Genomic DNA, 16,364 nt, shown 5'->3' with positions numbered 1-16,364 from the left:
TCTCGGGCTCCGCCCTCCGCAGCCAGGAAGGAAAGGGGCTCCCCGGAGAGTGAGAGACCCTTAAACCTCTCCTGTCAGTCAGTAGGAACCAGAATCATTGTTCGTTTTATCACTGCTGTGACTCCAGCTCCCAGCGTGCTTAATTTTGGGATGGATGGCTAAAGGACTTTCCCCCGGAGCCTGGAGCCGTCATACGCTGAGGGTTCGTGCTCTCGTTTAGACCCCCGCTTGTCCTTTTCCTTTCTTAACTCCTTCAGGAATTCAGGAATATTACTAAGCCTTGATTCTTTTTTTTTTTTTTTTTTTTGAGACAGGGTCTCGCTTTGTCGCCCAGACGAATGCAGTGGCGCGATCACAGTTCAAGTAACCTCACATTCCTGTGCTCAAGTGATCCTCCTGCCTCAGCCTTTGGAGTACTTGGGACTACAGGCGCGCACAACCGCGCCCGGCTAATTTTTAAAATTTTTTTGTAGAGCCAGGGGTCCCACTTTGTTGCCCAGGCTAGTCCCCAACTCCTGGCCTCAAGCAATCCTCCCGCTTCAGCCTCTCAAAATGCTGGGATTACGCGCGTGAGCCACCAGCCTGGCTTACTTCCGTCATCATACCCTGTCTCTGGCTGGCATGAGATGGATAGTGAGATAGAACTTCCCATTCTGGGTTCCCAGGACCTGGAGGAAATCTACAGATGTGAAACAAGACAACTGTGGTCCTTATTTCCCTATGGGATGGGTGGGGCTCTATTTAGGTGTTACCAGCAGAGTAGACAGACATGTCACTCAGTGGCCAGGGCTTTGATGGATCCAGAGGGCTGAGGGAGCTGTCCACCCCAGGCTGGAGGGTCAAGGAAGCCTTCTTTCTGGGAGGGTACCCTCAAGCTAAGACCTGAAGAACGAGTAGGAGCTGGGTTAAGAGGAAGGTAGGGAAGAATCTTGAGGAGGATGGCAGGTACGGACGGTTCTGGTTGCTGCAAGCACTTCACTACGGTCAGGGCATAGGAAAGGAGCTCTAACTTGAAAGCCATGATTGGGCTGTGGAGGTTTTGAGAACCTCATGAATTTTTATGCAAAATTCCATGTACCTCTGTATTCTCCAATGCAGTGGTTCATGGCATTATTTGTGGGTTCCAAAAAGGACTTACGGCTCCTCAGAACAAAATAAACACTGATTTGATATTCAAAGGGGGAGCAGAAAGAGAGGGCGCCAGCGAGGTTACCAGGTGCTAGGCCATGCAGGGCCTCATAAGCCATAGTAAGTGGCTTGACCTCCTTTATTCTGAAGGGAGTGGGCATCAAGGGACTGGAGATGAGACGTGTGAGAAAAACTGGCTGAGAACAGAGGAAGAGCTTCCCCATTTGCATTCCCTTGAGGTCTGGAGTTGTGGAAGAAAGCCAAGGAGGTCCCTATTTACCAACCCAGATTCCTAGGCATTACCAGGAGAGGCCAGCAGAGGGCGCTGTAGCCCAGCATATGGACATGAAGGGAAGGGGACTTTCCAGACTAAAGGCCCTGCCACCTCCTCTCTGGCGCATTCTAGGGTCCCTTTTAGCCACCAACCTTGGTTCCTTCTCACGTTCTGATGCCCTACCCGAGATTCTGAGACTAGTCAGTTTCCCTCCCTTGTTTTTGTTGCCCATCTCCCCTTCACAAGGCTCTCAGCTCCCACCAGGGAAGATTGGGGCTGAATTGGCTTCTCCTGTGGCCCAGCATTGTCTCTCACAAGGAGCCAGGAACACAGCATGTATGAGGGAATGAAGACGTAAGGTTGCTAAGGAAGGGGAAGATGGGCCATGGGGATGCAATCTGGAGTCTTTTGCCCTGGCTCACTCCTCCAGGAAGCCCTCCCTGCACACCACCCCAGGCTCTCACAGCTGACCACTTGGTGCTGGCAGGTCTTTGTTCTCTCTGGAGTGGGAGCTCTGTGAGAACGGGGTCCAGGACTGCCGTGGCCATACTATGTCCCCAGCACTGTCCAGGACAGCTGAAGAACACAGCAGGTGGCTCACACACACTGGCTGAAACATGAAGCTCCTGGAATCCCCATGAGCCCCAAACACAGAACAGGCAGGAACTGTCCTCCGTGCTGCACACAGGCCAGGCCTGAGGCAGGTGGTCTGTGGATGCCCAGTGATGATGCCGAACAAACCAGCCCTGGTCTCTGCCCCATCAGTCCCACCCATCCCTCCACCTAGAGGCCTGTTCCATGTCCTTTACTCAAAAACTCCTGGAGGGATTTTAGACTGTGAGAGGTAGAGAACAAGAGAAGCACTTTAAAAATGAACTAGTGGATTTTAAACCAGGGACCCTTGTTTAAGCGTGCATTTTTAGCACCAAAATCGGGGCCAGGCATATGAATCCCTCCGTTAAGTTGTTTAATGAATGAGTAAATAATTTCCCTTTAAAGAGGCCCCCACCCCAATTAACGGCCAACTGCAGTAACACTTCAGGGTTTCAACCCTGCTTCCTTCCTGCTAGGAGGTGCCATGTCATTTATTCAAAGAAAACAAAACGAAACCAAACAAAACAGGGCAAACACATTTCTTAATAAGTGCAGTTTGTTAAAATCATGTTAAAACATATGAGTCAAGGGGAAGTAAAAATAAAGGGTATCACTGTAGGAAAAGCTTTTGGGTCTGGCACCTGGGAGACCACTGGAGAGTAGGCAGTGGGAGAAACTTCAAGTTCTGAAGGGAAGGAGCCCCCCAACCTCCCCTTCTTCCCTCTCACCCACTGAATCCCACCAGAAACTACCAAGACGCCCGGAATAAAAGGTTTCAAGTTCAATAGTCACTCTCTCCAAATACAAAAAGCAGTTACAATTCAACTGAACACAGAAGCTTGTGTGCAAAGTTATGGGGAACTGGGGCATCGTATAAAAAGTTGGGTTAAAGATGATTCTGTGGTTTGGTTTTGTTGTGTTTTGTTTTGTGGCTCTTCCTCAGTCACCTGAACTCAGGAAAGAAATGCTTATCTTGATGAAATATCAACAGCCGACCCACAGTAAAAAGACAAATTCTAAAAATTAAAAAAAAGCGCATAATTACCAAAAAAAAGGTCACTGCTTCCTCCCCCTCCCCATTTTGCTTTTTAAACTTTTTTTTTTTTTAAGTTTTGATTTTTTTTTTAATCCTGAAAAGTAGACAGTAAAACAGCTCCTGGGAGAATTTACAACCAACTGCATGAGGGTCTGGGAAGCTGAGGGGCTGGAGCAGGGTTGGGAGAGTGAACAGGAGGGGATTCTCCCCTCAGTCACTGTAGCCTCACTGTATGATCAAGGGAGGTGGGGATTATTTAGTCAAAAAGGAAGAAGGTAGGAAGAACAGGAGGTGGAAGGCTGGGGAGGTGGGGACAAACAGAAAATAAAAGGTCATTGTTGCCTGTTTGAATCCAGAAAAAAATGCCTGGCCCTATGGAGGGGAAGGAAGCCCCTCAGAGGGGAGGCAGTGGGCTGGAGGGAGGCAGCCCTGGGATGACCCCATCCCCAGCACCACGGGATCTGGCGGGGGCAGAGGAGGGGCCGAGGCAGGCGCTGGTGGAGGAAGCCGGCAGGGGCCTCCGGGAGCCTCTGGGTCACACTGGCTACTGTGTACTTGTGCCACCCTGTGTGTTCCCGGAGTAGCTCCCGTAGTCGTAGTTCCCGTAGTATGGCGGCCACTGGCCCTGGTTCTGATAGTACTGGTTCCACTGCTGGGCATACTGGGGAAAGAAACCAAGAACACCAAGTTGTCCTGCATCCACCACACATTTAGCCTCCCCACCAGCCCCACCCTCACCTAGGGCAGAGACAGCTGCAGTGACAACAGTTGAACACAGGTCCCCTGACAGAGAAATCAAGGCACCTTGGAAAGACCTGACACCACACAGGTAGGCAGTTAGGGACTGAAGCCCAGGTCTCAGCTTGTCAACCCAGTGCCTTTTGGGTATAGCTAGATATCATAGTCAAAAGATTTAGTAACAGGTATGGGGGCCTGGGCACCAACCTGCAGCAGGATTTGGAGCCCCCTGTCTATGGTGCTGAAAGAGGACTCTGAGGCCCCTGGTACTTAGGCCAGCCCTTCCCCTTCACTTGCTAGCTAGACTGTGGAGGGGGCTAGGATACCAATTACCTAGCAACCAGTGCAGAAGTGTTGACCAAATGGAATGGCTGCACCAGATGAACGCCAGGCCGAGGCCAGCAGGCTGTCTTTTTAGGGATAAGCAGGGACTTAAGTCTGGGAATACACACCCAGGAGGGGCCCATGGAAGTCTCTCCATCCAGTTGGCCCCCAGTCTGGCACCTACCTGCTGATACTGGTTATAGCTGGGCTGAGGGTAGGTCTGTGCGGTGGGGGGTGGCGGTGGGGTATAGGGGGCCGGGTTGTAACCGCCGTAGCTCCCATAGTTGTAGGCAGGTGGTGGTGGAGGTGGAGGCGGTGGGGCTGTGTAGCCCTGGCTGTAACCTCCCTGGTTGTAGGGTGGCTGGCTGTAACTCGGCTGGAAAGTGGAGGGAAAAAAGCCAAAGCTCTGTGAAATAGAGGAAATCTGCAGATGTGAAATGCTGGGATGGAAAAAGGGCCTTTTTAAGTGGTTGGCCCACAGGGGCCCTTCCCTTGCCTAGTGGACATTGTTTGTGGGCTGAGAAGGAGGAGAGCCAGCTCCATGCCATGGTAGGGCAGGATGAAGGGCAAGCCCCAGGGCTGTGATGTGGACTCTAACCCCAGCTCTGAGACCCCCAGGGAGCAAGGTACACGGCACTTCTTGAAATCTCAGTTTTCTTTTTTATAAAATGAGAATCACAATAGAACAAGAACAACTCCTTTAGCTTGCCCTGAGTATCCAATAAGCTTGTGTGTATAAACCACTGGGTACTCAACAGGTGGTGGTAGTTGTTACTGGAAGATCTGCTGAGAAACAGTAGTGGCAATTGACTAAGTGCTTCCCAAGTACAGGTTGGATCATTACGTCATTTAATCTCCATACAGAACCTAGGGGTAGGTCCCACTAGCCCCATTTTAAAGAGAAAGAAACTGAGGCTCAAGATGAAATTTCTGGGCCAAGGAAAAAGGACTTGACCCCAGGTCTGCCTAGTCCCAGAGCTATAGTGCCACCCATTCCTCACAACAAACCTTGGAAGGGACTTCTACTAACACCTTTATGAGGAAAATGAGGCCCAGAGATGGGAAGCTATTTGTCCAAGCTCACAGAAACAGGATGTTGTGGGGCTGGGGGTTTGGATCTGTGCCTGCCCAACTCTTGTTCTAAGAAATATTCTAGGCCGGGCGCGGTGGCTCACGCCTGTAATCCCAGCACTTTGGGAGGCCGAGGCGGGCGGATCACGAGGTCAGGAGATCGAGACCATCCTGGCTAACACGGTGAAACCCCGTCTCTACTAAAAATACAAAAAATTAGCCGGGCGTGGTAGCGGGCGCCTGTAGTCCCAGCTACTCGGGAGGCTGAGGCAGGAGAATGGCGTGAACCCGGGAGGCGGAGCTTGCAGTGAGCCGAGATCGCGCCACTGCACTCCAGCCTGGGCGACAGAGCGAGACTCCGTCTCAAAAAAAAAAAAAAAAAAAAAAGAAATATTCTAGTTAGCTGGGCCTGGGAACCATCCGTTGGTCTCCTGGCAGCTGATTCCAGGCCCGGCATGAGGAAAGTGCTTGGGAAATGGCTGTGCGATAACTGAAAACCTCTCTGGTTTACAGGAGCCTGTGCATACCAGAGCCAGGGCACTGGCTTTCCAAGAACGGGAACTGAGCCTGGAGCTGCTCAGGATTGAAGCTCTCTGTGCAGAGGGCAAGTCCTCAGCAACCTTAGTGCCCTGGTTATTATGTCCAAAAGACAAAGAGGTCAGCCAGCCTGGGCAAGGGGTGACTCCAGTCAAGTGCTTTCTTGGGGATTTAGTGAGGTTAGTGACACTAGCCAAGAATAATGTACTTGCTGGAGGGATCAGTGCTTACAGCCCATCCCCTTGAGGGTGGTGGGAGAAGAGCAGGTTCTGGGAAGGTCTCCATTTACTCCTGGGTTTGGAGGGGATCTGGGAATGTGTAGGGTCCATCTGAGTCAAGATCACGGCCAGGGAGAAAGAAGGGCAGGCTAGAGGTTAGAGTGAAGACCAGTAGCTGGGGCATGTGTTGATTTCCCCAGATCTGCCTCCACCTAACTTGCTCAGGTTCAAAAGCACACGTGCGATCACTACATACAAACACACACTCATTCTCTCACCTGTGGAGGGCTGTAGCTGCTGACGGTGGGGGTGCTGGTATTGGCGCTTGAGCCAGGGATGTTGCTGTTCTTATTGTAGGTGCTGGCCCCTGGGGGGTTCCGAGCAGGGCTGTAGCTGGGTGGTGGCGGTGGCTGCTGGGGTGGTGGCTGTGGTGGCGGAGGCTGCTGTGGTGGCGGCTGTTGCTGGGGAGCCCGGTTGTAGCTGCCTCTGTTGTTGGAGTTGTTGTTATCCCGGTTGTTGTTACCCCAGCGGTTCTGGCTATAGCCACCACCTCCGCTGCGGTTGAAACCTGTGTTGGAGAAATCCAGATGAAAGGCGCCATCATTCCCAAATGGCAACCCCAGGGAACTGGGTTGTCTTGGTGACTACTGTGAGCCGGCATGGCCAGGCGCAGAGCAAGAACTCAAGGTGAACAACAAAGCATGTCCTCTGGGATTCTCTAGACCCCCGGGCATACTCCCCTGTCCCAGCCCTTATGACAGGTTTGTCTCATTCACTGGACTGCAAGAATGGTGAGGCAGAGACCAAGGCAGTCCTGGGTTTCTGTGTCCCAGCATCTCAATAGCTGTTGAATATGCAGGAAGGAGATGCTCAAGGAGAGGAAGCTGGCAGGGTGCGGTGGCTCACATCTGTAATCCTAGCACTCTGGGAGGCTAAGGCGGGTGGATCACGTGAGGTCAGGAGTTCAAGACCAGCTTGACCAACATGGAGAAACCCCATCTCTACTACAAATACAAAATTAGCCCGGCGTGGTGGTGCTTGCCTACAATCCCAGCTACTCAGGAGACTGAGGCGAGAGAATCGCTTGAACGCCGGGAGGCAGAGGTTGCAGTGAGCCGAGATTACACCACTGCACTCTAGCCTGGGCAACAAGAGCAAAACTCCGTCTCAAAAAAAAAAAAAAAAAAAAATGAGAGGAAGCTAAGCACTGGTGACGGCCATGAACGAGTCGCATCTAGTCCTCTTCAGACCTGGCCAAAGATGTAGCCCCCATTTCCAATAGATTTTGATCTAGATCCTATTTCCAAGGAGCTCATGGTCAGATGGGGGAAGGTTCACAAAAATGACAGCAATGTGACAGAATGTGCACTGTGATATGCAAATGGGCAAAGGGCTTCATAACCAGCGTCCAGGGAGTGGGAAAGTGGGAGCGTTTCTGAGGTCTCCGTGTCTGACTTGTTTCAAGTTTTCTACCAGAGTATAACTCACAGCTGGAGCTCAGAAAACTTCAGTTGCTGATTGCATAAGCAGTCAAAGCCCAGCCCCAACCTGGGAACAGAAAGTGGAGAGTGCTGTGTGTGAGATGTCTCACCTCCTCGGTAGTTGCCTCCTCCACCGCTGCCTCCCCCTCGGTTCTGGAAGCCGCCACGGTTGCCTCCAGGGGGTCCTCGGTTGTCATAGCGCTGGAAGCCACCACCACCCCCGCGGCCCCGGAAGCCACCGCCACCTCGGTTGTCAAAGCGCTTTTCAGGGGGTGGCCCAGCCTTGCGGCCTTCCTCGTTGTACTGCCTCACTAGCTTGTCCGCTTCCTCCCGCTGCAGCTCAATGAACAGAACCTCATCCAGGAAGTCCCCAACATCTGGCAACGTGAAGTTGGCTAGGAGGAAGGAAGTGCCCCAAAGGGAACAAGAAGAAGAGGTCAGTACCTTCTGAAGTCTGGTCCCCTCCACCCAGAAGACTGGCCTTCCAGAAGGGAGAAGGTGAAGAAAACTGGAATAGTGAATAAGAAAGACATAGACAGAAGGGCGGGCGCGGTGGCTCACGCCTGTAATCCCAGCACTTTGGGAGGCCGAGGCGGGTGGATCACCTGAGGTCAGGAGTTCAAGACCAGCCTGGCCAACATGGCAAAACCCCATCTCTACTAAAAATACAAAAATTAGCCAGGCATGGTGGCGGACACCTGTAGTCCCCGCTACTCGGGAGGCTGAGGCAGGAGAACTGGGTGAACTCAGGAGGCGGAGGTTGCAGTGAGCCAAGATCGCACCACTATACTCCAGCCTGGGTGACAGGGCAAGACTCCCTCTCCAAAAAAAAAACAAAAAACAAAAAACAAACAAAAAAAAAACAGAGAGAGAGAGAGAAAGAGGTAGACAAAGCCCCAACCCCTCAGCCTGCTAAGTGTCAGGGGCTAACAAAGACTCCTCCGTTTTCTGAAGAGGTGGCTAAGACCCACCTAGACACAGTGCACAGCTCCCTCAGGCCTCACCCCAGGGAATGGGTCAGACAGATGGCATCACCATCCCTATTTTTACAGAGAAACAAACTGAGGCCTGCCCAGTCAGCCCATCTGGGACCAGAGGCAGGGTGAGCACGCAGGACTTTCAGCTTTAGCTCCCATACATCCTTTCCCTTGTGCTGCCCCAGCCCCATCCAGCCTGAAAACCCCAACATAAGACAGATGGGTAGCTTTTCCATTCACAGCTGTGGTAGACAAGGAAGGGACAAAGCAGAAGCAAGGAAAGAGTAAGATCAAAAAAGAAATCATTAGGGAGCCAGGGAAGGACAAACTGAGTAAAGAGCTTCTGCTCTCCAGGACCCCGCATTGACGTTCCTCTGGGAAGCACTCATTTCCTACCTTTCATTTCTAAGACCGCATGATCTGGGACATCCTTCCCTTCCTCGTCGGTTCGCTTTATTGTTCGGTCTTTTAGGTCCTCGTCAGTGGGACAAATTACAATAGCTTTGCGCTGGAAGCCTTCAAATGGTCTCATTTTTCGTCTCTGGGCTGACCCATAAACATTTGTCTAAGGGTAAGGTAACAGAAGAGGCAAGAGATGGTACATTAAGAGTTGGTTTTTTCCTCTGAGGGGTATTATGTAGGCCAGGGACTGAGAAAAGGAGATTAGTGCTCCTTGTAAGCAGAGAAACTCAGGAAACAGCTCTTCTTTACTTTGAAGATTCTTGAGTCACCCTCAGCAAATGAATTGACTTAGGTAAGTGGCTGCAGACAGGCACAGGGCAAAGGATTCCTAATGGTTGGGACTTTGCTTTTTAATCCTATTTGTTCTTGGTACTGGACCTTACAATTTCTTTTCCCTATTCTAAAAGCTAATACATACTCTTGGTAAAAAAATTCACAGTATAAGGCATAAAGTTTAGAGGAAAAACCCCTGTGTTCCCTTAGTGCCAGCCCTACTTCCCAGAGAGAATGAAGAATGAATTTCTTCCGTGCACTTTTAGAAATATCTATGTGATTTTTTTACACAAAAAGAATTGTATTATGCACATCCTCCTGAGGCTTTTTCATGTAACGTGAAACTTTCTCTAAAGTTTTTCTGTGCAGTATTCTTTTTTAATGGCTGTGTAATACCTATAGATTAGCTATGCTACTAATTAACCAGCTCCTTTGGACAGTTTTGTAGTTTGTTCTCATTAACATTGGTTCTTTTATTCCCTCAGTCCTTCTCTGAAACATCAGCCTCACCCACAAGCTTCTAACCAGCAAGCGCTACACGTCAGGAGACTCTGCTTTTCGCAAGTGCAGTTTTGCTCCTAATGTTTCCTTCCCTTCCTCTAAGTGATGGCAGGTGTGTCCTGGGCTGGTGCTGGCAGAGCAGTGCTCTAGCACATATGTGGTTGAGAGCAGTAACAACATCGGCTTCCATTTACCGAACACCTCCTTCATGTCGGGCCCTTTGGGAATGGGGCCTACCTCTGTTGGATTCAGGGTTCCATAGACTCAGCCTGTATACTTGAATCACGAGGACACTACTTAAAAAGTGAGCAGCTCAAACTTCATTTGAGACTTCCTGAGCCTGAACCTCTAGAGTAAGACCCAAGCACCTATACAGGTACCCTCCCTATGGAAACTCGGGAACTCAGCAGAAACGGAGTAAGGAGTTTTTAACTGCATTTAAACAATTTTTTAGTGGCTCTAATAGGGACCCAAGAAAGAAGCCACAGACGGGGAAAACAGTCTGTAAAGGGGTATGTACAAATGGACCAAAAAAAAAAAAAAAGTATTCTGAAGATGTGGCCTGCTTGGGTGCAAAGAGTCTAGGGTCAAGTCCTGGTGTGGCTACTAACATACCTTGGCCAGTCCTTATAGTTGCCTCATCTGTAATACGGGGTTGAAAAGCCTCCCTCCCTGGGCTGGCAAGGACTGAGTAAGAGAATGTCCATAAAGCAATTGACAAAGTGCAAGAAACTACTCAAGTAGGGGGACACAGGTGGCCTCCAGGGCAGAAGACACCTTGACAGGAAGCGGGCAGTGCACTGGGATGGCCCAGCCTCAGCCTGCTCCTCTGTAAAATCAAGCCCTGAAAAGGGAAAACGGCATGGATGTCTTAGGGTTGCTGTGAAGACCGAATGAGTCCATGTGAGTAAAAGCCCTCGTCTAAGCCCAGGCCCTGGCTCATAGCCAACACTCAACAACTGTGAGCTGCCATTGATGTGGTCATCACTGGGTAGATATTTATACTGTCATATTGACTTGAAGCAACTCAGACCAAAGAAAAGGTTAAGCTTATAGTGACCTCCCAAGCAGAAAAGCAGGAACAGTGAGACAGGGTGGAATGAACACAGGCTTTGGGGAAGAAACTTGGGCTTGAAATCCCCGCTGTGCCCTTTACTATTTGTGAGACTCAGACAAGTCCCCAAGTAGCCTGAGTCTCAAATTTCCTCTTCTGAAAGACAAGGATCATCACCCTCGTCCTGGCTCTGGAGAGCATTTGCAGATGTAAAAATCTCTGGCCAGTGCCAAAGGAGTGGGCAGTGAAAAGTCAACACCTAGAGTGGATCTGAAAATAAGACCTACAGGACTGACTATCCAGAAGAGGCTTCCCAATGGAAAATACCAAGGAAAATTGAAGCTTGAGGAAAAAACAAGGTTTCAAGAGATCGTCTTCTAAGACATAGGAACAGGGTGCTGGATGTGGATTAGCCAGGGGCCAAGGACTCCAGCACAAATCTGCTGGAAGTTCTGGGGCCGTGGGTGCAGCTGCTTAAACTAACCAGATCCTCTGGCCCTGAAACATGCGCCAGGAAAAAATGTTCTTCCCTGTCCCCCAGGGAAAGTGTCCCTACCCTCACGAAGGAGGATGTGGGCAGTCACGTGGGTGACAGGCACACACATACTGTTCTTGGGGTCTTGGACACCGGCCCACAAAGAGCACTTGGGCCACAAATGGTTTGAAAAGGAACATCATGTTACAGAGGAAAAGTTAAGTCCCCTCTCCCCACTACTCTTCTTTGACTCCATTCCTAAAAGCAAAGCAGAACGTGGCATCTGGTCATAGGAAGAAAGAGTTTGGCTTCCTCAGCTAAATATAATTTTCTTCTGACACAAAAGCTCAGAGTAGGTAGGTGCCAGGGTGAATATGGCCCCAGACCATTCTGCACTTTTTTTTTTTTTTTTTTTTTTTGCCCCTAAGTGATCCTACTTTGATTCCTCTGAACTGCGAGGGCGTGGAGTGACAGTCCTGGAGGTCTTCCATGTGGTACAACTGCCCTGTCAATGTCCTGATGAGGGGACAGAGAAGAGAAGCAATGCTGCCAAGACGGCTAGCCCCTGCAGCTTCATGGGATGAGAGGAATGGAGGCGGAGCAGATTGGACTCATAAATAGCTGGCCTTTGTCCTTGGAAGTGGGTAGACTCAGAGATGGCTTCTCAGGCACTTTGGAATTGAGGTGCTGAGAATCAACTCAGCAGTGGTTTTTAAGACTGCACTTCCCTCCACTTACTCCTTCGTTTGGGGAAGGGAAGAAGAGTATCTAAACCACACCAGCAGAAATGCAAATACTTGGCTTTCCTGGAGGAAAGGGAATTAGCTGCTGGTGGCTGTTGCCACAGCAAACACAGTGAGGTCACAGCCCCTGGGCCAGCCCAGCACTTCTGTGGTCGCTGGGGGCTGCTGGCAGCTGTTGCTATGAGACCAGCACAACAGCTAGGTCAGCTTTTCCAGCTGCTTTGGTTCCCTCTGCCTAGCTTCTGCTTCTCCCAGTCCCACCCTGCTTGAAGATGTTGATTCTAAGAGAAAATGTGGCTGTCTGTGTTCCCTGGACCCTGTGACATGGACTAAGGGACAAGAGTTGGGTTTCTCAGAGAAGCTATATGGGGAGTTTTGGTGTATAACAGTCTGAGGGAGGGAGGAGGGAACACAGCAGGTACGAATGATGATGTGACAGCCCAGGATCTCTCAAGCCCCACTGTCCCTGTCTACTCTTCACTTGTCACAGCTCACCAGGGTCATACTGGCAGCAGGAGAAACCTAGCTAGATCTGAGGAGCAAAGTGAAGGCTGATGAGGAAAGATTTACTTTGGGCTCAGAGTGAGGTGAATTCCAGTCAAAAGAACCACATTTATAGGAAGAGAACTGGCTGGTGTGTCAAGAATGGAATGGGCTTCAGGCTCTAGGGATGGTTGGTTGGGGATGAAGGAAAGAAACATCCTTTCTCCAAGGCCTGCAAATAAGACACAGGTTACGGTGGGAGACTATTCTAGCCCTGGGTTTCTGTTTCAGGCGAAAGCGTGGCACCTGCTGACCAGGATGCAAATGAGGACTAGAACGACATGTTCTGACTGTGACGTCAACCCATCCAGCCCTGATTCTAACTGATGCCTGGCCTGGCTCTAGGCTGTTAGAGCCCTCTAACGGAACTCCCAGGCAACAGTGCCCTACTCTGGGGTGGGCTTGGGCAACATGGCCCTGCGGAGGCTCCCCAGAAGCCTCCAGAAAGGCAACTTGTTTGCCTCACAGCAGGCCAGTCAGTTCCTGTTCTGTACTCCATTTTGAGGCCCTCTGGGACAAGGCCAGAAAGCATCTCATTCCAGAGGCTTCCCACCTCCAACAGAGGACCCCAAAGAGACACCTGAAGCAATGTGGCCTTCTACTCCACCTTTCTCTCTCCTCTGCAGCCTTTTACTAGCCAGGCAAATTTATCCACATTCCTCCGGATGAAAACCTGACCATGACTCCCCACTCTCCTCAGGACAAAGCCCCAACTCTTTTAATCATTCTCTGTGCCCCGACTCAGACATTCCACCTCCAGAAAGCTTCCCCAAATTCCCACCATGGCCCCAACCATTCTAGACTATGGCTGTTTGGGAAGTCAGCAGAGCTGTGATCTATCAGTACACTGAGTGCGTGACTTAGCAGTCCTATAGTCCTCTGCAGAGGCTTCAGTTTCCTCTCTGGTCTACCTCTTTTTCCTCTTCTGATGTTCCACAGCTGTGATGCCCACATGATCTCAAAAGGCTACTCAGGTTATCACAGAATGTAGGTCAAAGCCCCGATATACCTGAGAGTTTGTGCCCAATCACATACATCCCAGGGTAGGGGTTAGAGTCCTGGCCAGACAAACGCAGAATCCTGGCTTACAAAGGCCCACCTGGCTTCTGCAGACAACCTCTCCTTCCCTCTCAAGGATGAGCATTTCTAAGGCCAACCTACATAACAGGAGGCTGGAAGAGCCAAATCTGGGGAGATCTGACCACTCAGGAAAAACCAGTAAAGGCAAAAGATGGTTCTGGGCTGAGATCCAGGAACTGCAGGGATTTTGCCTGTAGTATGGGTTTCCCCTTTGGAAATTCCACCTAGCCCAGGAGACAGCTATGCATCATCAACTTACCTGTCACTGCCAAAGCTGGTGGAATGGAAGTGCCAGGATTGGCCAGGGGCCTGCTCTGAACCCTCTATACACAAACACACAACTTCCCCCTCCCTCTTTCTCATACCCAGAGTTTTCTGGAACCCACTTTTGGGGTTTAGGCCAAAACAGGTGAAACCACTGGCTTTACACTCCCTCCCTCAGCCTGAGTAGCCTATGGCTTCAGGCCCCGAGGCAATCCTCCAATCTGTGGTTAACCAGAGAACCCTCCTCCCCAGCCTTCAGAGTTTAGGTTCTCTGTCTCATTGTTGGCCAAGATCTCTTGGCCTGACCCACATGTCCCTTAAGCAGGAGGCTGGTAGCCCTGAAGACCACAGGCATACCTGGTACAGCCCTAGACCCTGTCCCTGAACAAGCCAGCAGCAGCCAAGAAGGCTGACAGTAGGTCTTCAGAGTGCAAAGCTGTCATGGGCCTGGCTTCCAGAGAAAACCCACTTCAGCATCCTGGACAGAGATGTTAGACGATCCACTCTAGACTATAATCATTCTCCCCTGGGCCACATATTTGAAATGGGTTTCACAGCTGATTTAACCAGCAAACCAAGAAAAAGACAGGCAGGAATACTGGCTAGGGTATCCAAAAGAGGTATGTATCCTCAGAGTGTTAAAATGGTATTACTGCTCTCCCTTTCACGACAATGAGTCCAACTGGGGTCAATACAGACTAAAAAAATTCTTAAATGCCCCGACAAGGAGGATCAGGTAAAGTGAGGCCAAGGGTTTAAAAGACAAATCTTCAAAGCGGAGAGAACACTGATTGTACACAATATGAGCTGGGGGGATAACCACGGATGGCTTTTAGACTATCCTGTGCTCAACTGTTTTGTGTAGGATCCTCATTCCTATGTGAAGGCAACTCGGTCTCTGGCGATTCCTTTCTAACAGCAAACTACCATTCTGACAAAGCCAAACGCTGTCCCCACCTCCACTCTTATCAGGAGCCCTTTGAACTCATGGTCACCAAGTATCCAGGCCTACACGTATGGAAGGCACTTCAGGAAGGCTACAAGGGCAGGGTGTTACTTAGTTTACATACTTGCTCACTCACAGGTTCTTAAGAAAGCACAAATGCAAGGCTGAAGGGAACAGAGGCTCATTCACAGATCCCCAAACATAGAAAATAAGGAGACACCCTTTGTTACTTCTGAAAGCCTTCAGGACAAATGTCAATAGGCAATGACGTTGCATAGGCAATAACCATATGGAACTCATTACTCTGAGACAGGAATCTGTAATGATTTTTGGGTCACTCATCCTTTTGAGAATGCTGAAAGATAGGGACAAAAAACTGTTTTTTTTTTCCCTTCTTTTTCATAAAAAGGATACACCTGCACCTGCATACAATATTTATGTTCAAATACAAAGGTTCCAAGGTCCCTGATGTTAAGAACTCCACCATTAACTGAAGTGTAGGTAGAAAATATGACTTAGGTATGTACCTGCCAGTCATACGTATTTGTGAAGAGAAAATGACGGAAGCAATAATAGCATTTACCTTACAGCACTGCTGTTGGCATGAAAGCTACTCTACCTATTCTGTAGAGTATTTAACAATAATCACCAGCTACTAAGTGCCAGGTCCTGTGTTAGGGGTGCAGATGGTATTGAGATCCCTGTTTTACAAACCAAGAGATGGAGATTCAGAGGATAAAGTCAGCTGCCCAAAGGCACAGAGCTAGGGAGTAGCCAAGCTGGCATTCAAGCTCCAGTCTCTCAGGCTTGGAAATCCATACTCCTTCCATTTTGCTAAACAGTTCTTACCTGATGTTCTTTGGGGCTGCTGATGAGTCTGAGTAAGTAGGCCTAGATCATGATCCCAGTCCAGGCTCAGCTGTGTGTAGTACCATGTCATCATGTATGACAAGGTCTCACCCCCCCCGACTAGCACAGCAGTCCATCATCATTACGGGGGAAAAAAGAAAGGGACCAGAGGGAGATTCTCAGGCATGCAAGGGGTCCCCTCCCTTCTCCTGAGGACACAACGGTCATCATTAAGTACCTGATCTAGGATATAGTTGCGTTTCTTGCGGGCAGCAATCTGGATGAGGCGGTTGAGGCACTGGGTGGCCTGCTGGATCAGGACATCCCAGCGGCCAGCATAGTTCCGCTGCCGGCGTAGGCCCATCACCTGCGGGCAGGAATTGGTGAGGGGTGAGTGATTTTAGTTGCAGGGCAGCACTCAGTAGGTTGGAGGTGAGTAAGGAGAGTCCAGTGGTGGCCTTACCCGCATCTTATCCATGATGGCATTGGTACCCAGGATGTTGTACTTCTTGGAAGGGTTGGAGGCTGCATGTTTGATGGCCCATGTGGTCTTGCCAGCAGCAGGCAGGCCCACCATCATCAGAATCTACAAGAACAAGACAGGGAAGGTGTTGCGGCATGGTGGTATGGCACCACTTGGCTCGGTGGTGACTGTGAGTGTGACTCTGGACCTCTGAGCTGTGGCTGCCTCTACAAAGCGGAAGCAATAATAGCATCTACCTCACAGTACTGGTATCGGGATTCAAAAAGATCAGGCTTGTCAGACTCTGAGCACAGTGCCTGGGACAGGGTAAGC

General features: G+C 50.1%; 1 protein-coding gene and 1 long non-coding RNA gene across 12 annotated transcripts in view; one reads left to right on the top strand and one right to left on the bottom strand.

The window, feature by feature from the left end:
- The first annotated feature begins 4 nt into the window (after positions 1–4).
- Positions 5–3,029, top strand: LOC129394737 (uncharacterized). The gene is made up of 2 exons (XR_008622098.2): positions 5–202; positions 315–3,029. It is a non-coding gene; the product is annotated as an uncharacterized LOC129394737 (long non-coding RNA).
- HNRNPUL1 (heterogeneous nuclear ribonucleoprotein U like 1) overlaps positions 2,521–16,364 on the bottom strand; it is a 45,236-nt gene continuing 31,392 nt past the window's right edge. For 5 of the 11 annotated variants that reach the window (XM_008964868.5, XM_034944600.3, XM_034944605.3 and 2 more), the window contains exons 9-15: positions 16,032–16,154; positions 15,807–15,935; positions 8,775–8,943; positions 7,512–7,796; positions 6,199–6,488; positions 4,279–4,500; positions 2,521–3,693 (exon numbers count right to left, since the gene is read on the bottom strand). In XM_008964868.5, the coding sequence (XP_008963116.1) occupies positions 3,577–3,693; positions 4,279–4,500; positions 6,199–6,488; positions 7,512–7,796; positions 8,775–8,943; positions 15,807–15,935; positions 16,032–16,154 (1,335 nt within the window). In that variant the 3' untranslated portion in view covers positions 2,521–3,576. The remainder of the gene's footprint in view (positions 3,694–4,278; positions 4,501–6,198; positions 6,489–7,511; positions 7,797–8,774; positions 8,944–15,806; positions 15,936–16,031; positions 16,155–16,364) is intronic. The other 6 variants (XM_003812455.6, XM_034944601.3, XM_034944604.4 and 3 more) reach the window with 2 other exon arrangements.

The sequence above is a fragment of the Pan paniscus genome, chromosome 20 (assembly GCF_029289425.2).
Source record: "Pan paniscus chromosome 20, NHGRI_mPanPan1-v2.0_pri, whole genome shotgun sequence".
In the NCBI taxonomy this organism is placed as follows: domain Eukaryota; kingdom Metazoa; phylum Chordata; class Mammalia; order Primates; family Hominidae; genus Pan; species Pan paniscus.
Note: the sequence above shows the minus strand (reverse complement) of the source record. Positions and strands in the feature narration are given on the sequence as shown.